The sequence below is a fragment of the Arachis hypogaea genome, chromosome 15, assembly GCF_003086295.3.
Source record: "Arachis hypogaea cultivar Tifrunner chromosome 15, arahy.Tifrunner.gnm2.J5K5, whole genome shotgun sequence".
In the NCBI taxonomy this organism is placed as follows: Eukaryota; Viridiplantae; Streptophyta; class Magnoliopsida; order Fabales; family Fabaceae; genus Arachis; species Arachis hypogaea.
The window spans coordinates 106,555,236-106,565,159 of record NC_092050.1 but is presented as its reverse complement, the minus strand read 5'-3'; the positions used below and the strand labels follow the sequence as shown (position 1 = coordinate 106,565,159).

General features: G+C 29.0%; 1 protein-coding gene across 2 annotated transcripts; it reads right to left on the bottom strand.

Annotated features, from left to right (window-relative positions):
- Window positions 1–2,737: 2,737 nt before the first annotated feature.
- Window positions 2,738–7,605, bottom strand: LOC112748672 (transcription factor bHLH49). 2 transcript variants are annotated; one of them, XM_072216550.1, is made up of 9 exons: window positions 7,150–7,605; window positions 5,502–6,496; window positions 5,189–5,407; window positions 5,040–5,105; window positions 4,867–4,935; window positions 4,558–4,629; window positions 4,264–4,464; window positions 3,778–3,868; window positions 2,738–3,216 (listed from the first exon to the last, which is right to left on the bottom strand). In XM_072216550.1, the coding sequence occupies exons 2-9, from the start codon at window positions 6,354–6,356 to the stop codon at window positions 3,179–3,181; spliced, it is 1,611 nt and encodes a 536-aa protein (XP_072072651.1). In that variant the 5' UTR covers window positions 6,357–6,496; window positions 7,150–7,605; the 3' UTR covers window positions 2,738–3,178. The 2 variants fall into 2 exon arrangements, with proteins under 2 accessions (XP_072072651.1, XP_072072652.1); XM_072216551.1 differs by lacking the exon at window positions 7,150–7,605 and adding an exon at window positions 6,782–6,918.
- Window positions 7,606–9,924: the final 2,319 nt, after the last annotated feature.

Below are 9,924 nucleotides of genomic sequence, written 5' to 3'. Positions count from 1 at the left end.
CGGCTGGTGCTCTGGGCGGTGGCTGGTGTTCCTAGCGGCGATGGACCGGTGAGATGGGAAGAGAATGGGAAAAGGAAGGTTGCAAAATACACCTCACATGCGGAGAGAAGGCTCCTGTTTAAAATTCTTATTTTTTTAATTTAAAAGACAAAATTATTAAAAATTAATTAAATTAATTATCATTTGATTTTAATTTTCTTTTTCATTATATTGGTCATATTATTCACTAAACTCATTATTTTCCTATACCTTTTTAAAAAGTAAACAATCAAAAAAGAAAAGAAATAATTAAAAGGAAAGAGAGAGTGATGAATAAGAGAAAAATAAGTGAGTTTGAGTTTTTATATCCAGGGGTGTTGTTTTTAAAAAAAAAAATTACAATAAACTAAACTAAAATTGCGCCAGATCATTTTAAATAAATTAGTTTTATGAAATAAAAATCAAATAAAAATTATTTTCTTTTATTTATAGATGTAACTCTTTTATCTTAGAAGAGATTCAAAAAATTATAATCAAATAATTTCATCTCAAATCTTAGTCCAGATAAAACTTTTATAAATATGAAAATAGTTCATTTCACTCTAAATATATTTGAATTACATCTCAGAAAAAGGTTTCCAAAGTTAGGTAGCAAAGTTTTTGAATTTCTCAACATAAAAATTATGAGTTTTTGTACTTTACATATCCTTTCACATAAATTGATCCAGTTTTGATCAGTAGTCAATGAAAAATATTTAAGATTACTAAATTGGTGAATTATCCAATAATTTTAGTTGAAAAAGTCTAAAAAATATCTAAAGTTTTTAAATTGATAAAATATTCTATATAAATAGCGGTTTAGTATGAAAAAAATTTGAAGAAAGAATATTTAAAATCATTAGATTGAAGAGCCAATTTAAGCCATAGTTTAGACTTTAGAAGATTTGAAAAAATAATACCTAACATTTTTAAATTTAATTGCAGTTTATTCTTAGATAAGATTTAGCCTAAAACGATTTTAAAAAAAAATCTATTTTATATTTATTCTATTAATAAAACTCTTAAACTTTCTTTACAGTAATTACCCAAATCAGTCCCAAGAATTTTAAAAACGGACATTTTAGTTCCTAAGAAAAATTAATACACAGATCAATCCTCAATGTTTTACTCCGGTAGACAAATCAGTCCCAGTTCATTTTCCGGCAGAATAACTACCCAGATCATTCCTCAAAGATTTTAAAAATGGACATTTTAGTCCCAAAAAGATTAACGTACAAATCAATCTCCAATGTTTCTTTCCGTTAGACATAACAGTCCTCTGTCTAAAAATAAAATAAAATAATAATAATAAATTATTATTATTATTATTATTATTATTATTATTATTATTTGTCTAATAATATTGTACTATAATTTTTTGTATTTTTTGGACAAAAATAATGATAAATTTATTCATTAGATTCTTATATATATATATATATATATATATATATATATATATATATATATATATATTCACTCAATAATAATAATAATAATAATAATAATAATAATAATAATAATCAATAAAATTATTAGAAATTATTTTACAAGAAATTAAAAGTTAAAATATTTGATATTTTTGTATTTAATATCATCAAAAGATGTCATATTTTAAAAAATATGTATTTAATATAAATCTAAATTAAAATTTTTTTTAATACATATTTTTTAATACAAACATATTTTTTTTTTAAAAATAGGACATCTTTTGATTATATTAAATACAAGAATATCAAATAGTTTTAACCTTGAATTTCTTATAAAATAATCTCTAATACTTTTATTTATTTATTTATTTATTTATTATTATTATTATTATTATTATTATTATTATTATTATTATTATTATTATTATTATTATTATTATTGAGTGACTATATATAAGAATCTAATGAATAAATTTATCATTATTTTTGTCTAAAAAATACAAAAAATTATAGTACAATATTATTAGGCAATTAATACTAATAATAATAATTATTTTATTTTATTTTATTTTATTTTTGGACGGAGGACTGTTATGTCTAACGGAGAGAAACGTTGGAGATTGATTTATACATTAATTTTTTTGGGAGACTAAAATTTCAATTTTTAAAATCTTTGGAGACTAATCTGAATAGTTACTTGCCGAAAAATGAACTGGGAACTGATTTGTCTGCCGGAGTAAAACCTTAAAAATTGATCTGTATATTAATTTTTCTTGGGGACTAAAATGTCTATTTTTAAAATTCTTAGGACTAATTTAGATAATGACTCATTTTCTTAAAAGACTAAACATAGGTATTTGAGGCTGAATCAACTTATTTCGCTTGTGTATATCTTTCAAATTTTTATCTCTACTTTTTAAAGTTTATTTTTTTTTCTATTACATTCGGGGTTTCTTTTTATATTTGTCTTTATCAAAAATACTTCAAAATCATTTTTAAAATGATCTGAAGTGCATCAAGACTTAAGATGGGTTTTAAGGAAACTAGTATCTCAAATTCTATTTTGAAAAACTTTGAACAAAACCTTTCAATCATTAACTTTAACATATTTCGCAATATATAAGTTAAAAGAGCTGAAAAATTTTTATGTTCTTTGTTTCAAATTTAAAAAAATTTATAGTTCTAAGCCTTTTTGTTCTGTTTACCATTTTCTCATGGACAAAAGTGAGAAACTTATTATAACTATTTTACAATTTGACCGAACAACTGTCAAAGCATCAAATCAATGATTTTGCAATTCTCCTTCTGATGGTTGATCCAGATTCAATAATATTGTAATAATAATATCCGGTCTTTACATTGCTATATATTTAATGAGCAAACCTATTTTAAAAGTAGAATTCCACTTCTAAGAATATGATACATATTTTCCAAGCTTTTAAAAGAAGAACCACAAAAAAAAAAAAAAAAAAAAAGCATCATAACTCGCTGCTGCTGTCCTTCATAACCTATAGTATGTCCCCTGCTGTCGCTAATGCAACTGCACCCAAGGCCTTATCAGTAGCAACACTTCTAGAATATTCTGGAAACTCTGATTTTGGGCCTTCAAAACGTATGGTAACTCAGATGTAAAACTTAAATCTTAGTTATTTCCACCTGAATCTAATGCAATTCAACATAATCACTGGCAAAGATAAGTGGTGTCACGATTTTGATTAAATACTGAAACATCAAAGTTCAACCTTCATCTGAGTTGCTGCCACAGTACCTACAAGATCATAACACAATATTAATTAGATTGATAAAATGTAAGCCACAAGACAGTAATCTCTTCAGTATCAATTAAGTGTAGAATTTAATTCGTATATAGATTTAAAAAATAATTTAAAAACATAGGTGTTATTAAAAGATTAAAATAAGAGTAATTATCTAAATCAGTTTATGAGATTTTTAATATGGGGCACTTTAGTTCTCGAGACTTCAAAACACACGAGTCCCTAACATAGTTGTCCTCCAATTTGATCTGTTTAATCGAAATGACTATTTTGGAACTTTTGAAATATTTTAGGAACTATTTGAGATTTTTTAAACTCTTTGTTTTGTACTTTACTCTTCGAATCAAATTGGAAATGGACTGTATGTAAATGTTAATATTACCAATGATTTTCTACATGAAAATTTTGAAATTGAATTATACTAAAGAAGGGTGTAGTAATTGGTAAAAGAAATTAATATTACCAATGATTTTCTACATGAAAATTTTGAAATTGGGCACTTAATTGAAGTAATACTTAATTAATGCTCATTGGTTAGGACAATGTACTTATACCATCCGCATCTTGGGTACTCATGGGAGCAGTTGTAGTAGCAAAGCTCATCTGTACAACATTGTGAAGCTCATCTTCCCACACATCAGGAACCTATTGCAATATGGTACCAAAATATGCACACAAAAGAATGCAAAACAATAATATTATTCTTTGAACATATAAAAGTGAGTGTATTTGGAACACTTCACAAGATCTAAGGCTGGAGGTGAAACCATTTGAATTTGGATTCTCTAAATTTTGGATTTTTATTTTAGAGAATAAAGTGTGATCTCTCACCCTCTCATGTTTTCTCTTAGTCCCACTTACGAAATAAATGGTGAGAGATTATAATTTATCCTCTAAAGTGAAATCCAAAATTTAGAGGATCCAAATCCAAAGCATTTCAGTGGAAAAAATAAGTCAACTCAAATCTATGGAACAATGGCGACTCGCCTGGAGGTCAATGGTTTACTCAAATTGAAATAGTTCAGTCAATGGATCAATACCTGATTTGGCTCCTTGAAACTTCCACTAGCGGGTGATGCCAACTGTGGATGAACGGTTCTCCGAAGGATATCAGAAGAGTTGGCCATGCTAGGAAGAGTTGGCTGAATTAGTCCCGGTTGTGATGGGTGTAGTGGAGCGAAAGCCATAGACATTTCTAAAGGAAACCCCAATGCAGAAGGACCCGGCCGTTGGTGAAGAATCTAATGAAATTCAGAATGTATTAAAGGTAATGTTGGACACTTTTGAAAACAGTCTCCTTTTATTGTCACTGGTGTGCAAATAGACTAACTTACATCTTTAGGGATAAGTCCTTCAATATCAAAATCCAGCCGCGGATTTACAGTTGCGAGTTTCATGGACAAGAACTGCAAAGGGAAAGAAGGGGAAGATCAGATCAACTAGAACAAAAGTTAAGGTTGTAGAGAATATATGTTGAACTAAATACATGAGTTTTACTTTTACATAACAATTAAAATTTTCTATCAGAATATAAATGTTGAAACTGTGATGAAGCAGAAGTAAAACATACAGGGCAAAATGAACAAGATGACTTAAGAATCAGTGATTGCCAAAAAGGGAGGAACAATAAGTTTCACACATACCTCAACCTGTCGTTGAAGCGACTGTACATAGTTAATTATTTCATCGAGCATAACAGCCTTGCCAGTAACCTGAAAACATCAACAAGTTGCATGTTAGAAGGAAGTAAAACTCTGCATAATATAAGAATATAGCATGGTGAATTCTTCTATTCAAATTTAGGAGCCAAAACCACCTTGCTGCATCCAGGTACAAGGTCTTGAAGAAACTTCATCCTTTCACTTATCTTTTCCCTCCTCACCTGCAATGAAAAAACCGAAACAATTCAGAATTCTTTGTCTAAAAAGTTCTTTTTCATCGCAGAAAATTTCTTAGGTATCCTACTCTCTCTGCAAGGCTGTGGCTATTAGTTGCTTGACCCCGCCGAGCCCTGACATGTATGTATTCCTCCTTAGGTGGATCTGAAACTTGAGTCCCTTGTTTGGCATTCTTTCCAGAAGCCTTGTTTGTTGGAGTAGGTTCCTGCTCTCCCTTTTGTTGGCTCTCAGAGATATCCCCTGCACCTTCCGTAGGTAGTTCAACAGCTTTATCATTATCGGCATCCTAAGACACAAGACAATATATATGATCAATCACATGGATGAGGGAGGGAAAAGAGCCTCGGCCGAACAACAGAATATACAATTCATAACCATACCTGCCCAATTCTTTTCCTTTTCTTTGAATCTAGTCCTTTAAGACAAGGTTCGTCGCTAACACCATCCAACATTGGGGAGTCATCTTGAACACCGCCATCATCGCTAGATTTGGCTCGGTCAGTCTCATTCGGAGGCCTAGAAGGACCTTGTTGCCCTTCATTTTGAGGCATTACATGGTTTTCACTTCTTTTATCATTCTTGAGCGGGCTAGCTTTAGTAGCAAGATACTCGACAGATGGTGTCGCATCTTTCACAGCTTCAGCTTCATTCGGATTGCTCTCTTGAGGTTGTCCTCCATCTCTTGCTTGGTGAATTGCCTCACCACCGGTACCAGCATAAGGGCCCATGGATTGAGGAATCCCATAAGCATTCACCATATCTCCGAAATCCCCTCCACCAAAGCACGAGAATCTCGTTGCACGCTCAATAAATCCAGAATCACTTGGAAACCGAGACAAGTTCTGGGGGAACATTGCAGACTCATTTGGTATAAAGCCATTACCTTGATTCCAACCCATTTCAAGTGTTCCATGATCATGACCACCTCTTCCAAATCCAAACCCATCTTTTCTGATTTCAATTGGGTTCAAAGAGCTCCCACTGTTGTGAACATTGATGCCACAAAACCCCAAGTTCTGGGAATTCGTCGGAGTGTCCCAGAAGTTTGGGCCAAAGGAGTCCACTAGGGAAGCAGAGGAACATGAAGAGGAACCATTTAGATCCCCTCTGCCAGCCAAACCCACAGATGAATTCAGAAGATTGGAACCTCCGAATCTCCGATCCGAGGCCATTCCGGTGGAATAATTCATGGGATCCTCCTTTCTGTCAAGCTCAAACTTCTCTTTGTCACTCATCTCAAGCCCCCTCTTAACAATTCCAATGATATATAAGCAGCCACTAGCAGCTTCTCTTCTAAGATCCCTTCAATAATTGAATACCGAAATCAGAGGAAATTTGACCAAAAGTATCTACAACAGTGGCCAAAGTGTAGCTCCTACAGCATCAAAAAATCAGAAGAGGAGTTCAATTTCAAAGAGATCATTAATTAACTGACAAATGAAGCCACCAAAGTACCACCATAACTGAACAAAACAGAACCTCAATGACAATTCTTAAAGTTAAAATCACAATAATCCTAGGTACCCTATGAATGAAGCTAACAAGAGAAGAAGCATATAATAGAGTCTGAAATATAAATGGCTTCACATTAATGATGAGGTGAAAAAATTGCAAAAGGGTCGGAGTAAAAGAAAAAAAAAAGGGGAACCCAGTAACCCACCCAAGTACCCAAAAGATGTACGAAAACCTCTCACACGAGTTTGGCAGCTATCATTTCCAAAGCCAAACACTGAAACCTTGAAGTACCAAGTTTCATAAAGCCGGACCCCCCAACACACACACACACACACACACAGAGATAGAGAGAGAAAAGGCTAATAAAAAAGTGTGTTCATAGAAAAGAGCTGAAAAGAAGTCCAATGAAAACAGTGCGTCAATTATGCAAACAAACACTGATTTCAGTATAATAAATAGCATAACCCCATTCATTCATTTATTCATTCAATTCATTCATTCAACCCTAGTCAGAATTTGCAGAAGAAAAAACAACAGAGAAACCAAACTTCAAAAGTGGGAAGAGAAAGATACCCATTTCTGATCCTGTGCTACTTTTGGCACCCTTCCATCTTCCATTTGAACTTTTCACTAAAAAAAAAATACACACTTTTATTCAATTTTGAGCTCCTTTTTTTTTTCGCTCCACCCAAAACAAGCCTACTATTCTATTTTCACTGCACCATGAAATAGAGAGAGAAAACGAAAAAGATAAATTAACTTAAAGGTGGAAACTTTTTAGAGGGTTCGTCTAAAAAAGGATGGAATTCTTTTTTATATATATATTTTAAAAAGAGTTGGAGAGAGAAAAGCAAAAAGCGTGGCAGAATATAATACAGCTATGAAGGCAAAGTGTAATGTGATTGAAGGGAGAGAATGAGTTGCAAGAGTAGCAAGGACTAAGAAGAAGAGAAAGAGTTAATTGGAAAAGAGCGTGTTGATTTATATACCCCACGCTTTCATCAAAATGAGAGCTTTTGATGATTAACCACCGCCACTGCTTCCATTGAATATATTAATTAATTAAAGACCTGCCCCTTAAGTTCCTCTTCCTCAACTTTAAGAAAAAATTTTTAGTTTTGATTTTTCGTTATATTTTTTAGTATAATAGATCAAAAATTAATTTTTTTAGATTAAATTTTATTTAATAATTTATTATTGATTAATATATTACAATATATATAAAATAATTCAAATTTTTAATATTTATTTAAATAAATTAATACATAATAAATTACAATTAGACCACCAACTTAAATTAGTTAACTTTTAAAAATGTTTATCTATTGTCCTTTTTTCTCCTTCTATCTTCTCATTTTTTTTCTTTTTCATAATTTGTTTAATTTTAATAAGGATGTTATTGCGTAGTTAATTTAATATTATTTATGTAAATATTATCTCAAATTAAAAGTGAAAAAAATTAAGGACTGTGATTTAATTATTATTATTATAAAATGAAAGTACAAGAGTGACGTATTAAAAAAATTATTTTAATGTATAGTCAGTATAAAATAATTATATATATATTTAATTATATAATACTAAATTATATAATTACTTTGTATTTAATTATATAAATAGTCATTTAAAAAAATAAATATAATTAAACATAAAATATTTTATCTTAACATTAAAATTAAACCCTTAAAAAAAATAAAAAATCATGTTTTTTTAAATGATTTTAAATTCTAGTCATTAGGAGGAGAAAACGTTGGTTTAAATAAATAATTACTGTCACCAAAAAAAGAAATAAATAATAACTGATTTTAGAATTAAATTAATTGCAAAGAAAAAATTATAATATTTTATATAGTTGATAATTTAAAGTGTAATTATCTGTGAAAATTAAATATTTTTTAGTTTAACTTTCAATATTTTTGCAAAAAATAGTTGAAACCAAAAATCGTAATAACTTTATTGTTTCACTTTTCCTTATAAAATCATAAATAAATTGAAAACAAAAATTAAAGTACTCATCATGACAAACTAAATATGTTAGTGTAAGTTTTTAATGTCCTAAATATACCAGGCTATTCAATTTTTTTTTTTCTATTTTTAGTTTTTAACTAGGGTATCTTTAACAAAATAAATGTGCAATAATTTAAGTGATAATGATAACAGTTTGAGCTTGCAACTGACAATGCCAACTCTTATTCGGGTTGTTTTTCTTTATCTTATTGCGTTGTCCTTTATTACGTCTTGAAAGAAGTGCTTAAGATCTTTAATAAGGAGGTATTTATTGTTTTCGGTCAAGGCCCCCAAATCTAGTCGTGGGGTCTTCTACCAGACTACCAATAGTTTCTTTTATTTATCATTTCAAATTAAAATATAAAATCATACTAAAAAACTTACACTATAACAATTAATTTTAATTAATATTATAATAAATTATCAAATAAATTCAATATGAAACTCATTAAAAATGAGTTTTTATTGAATTTAAATTTTAAATATTTCTTCTAATTGAATTTCGATTTTATTGAATTGTGTTTAAAATTTTCAAATATTTTTTCTCTAATATTAAATATTGATTATAATATTAAATGTGTAATATTAGCTTATAAGACTTTTTTTAAAATATAAAATTTTTAATAAATATTTTTTTAAAAGTAAATAAAATAAAATTATTTAAAATTGTTTATATGTTCATAATTTTTTACTTATTTTATTTACATTTATCGAAAAAAATATACACATATATTTTCATTTAGCCATTTAAAAAAAATGGGTAGACATATATTACAACATATTGGTTTGTAAATAGGATATGTTATACAAAAAATAGTAGACATATTCTTTTAACCATATAAACTTGAGATCAGACCTTTGACTATTGAAAAAAAATTAAGGTTTTGTTTAGTTGAAAGGAAGGAAATAGAAAAAAAAATTAGAGAGAAAAAAAAGAAAAGTAAAAAATTGGATTTTTTTTATTTAAATAAATTAAAAATTTAAAATTATCATAATCTTTTAAATTGGTTTTTTGTTTTATGTGAATTTTTTCCATTTATTATTATATAAATTATTTCAAGGCTTTATGGTTTAAGTTTGGATGTTAAACATTGTAAGGTGGGATAATTTATACTTTTTTTTTATTTTAAAAATTAAGTATAAATCGTCCCTATAAAATGGGTGTCTAAATATGAGTGTAAATCGTCTCAAACTAAGCAAGTTTACATTTTTTATTCTAAAACACATTAATTAGGGACAACCAACTGCAGCTCACATCATGTCTGAATCAAGGATAACCTGAGGACCCGCATACAAGGACAGTATGTCATCGAAGCCCATCTTGTAAACATTGAACACAAT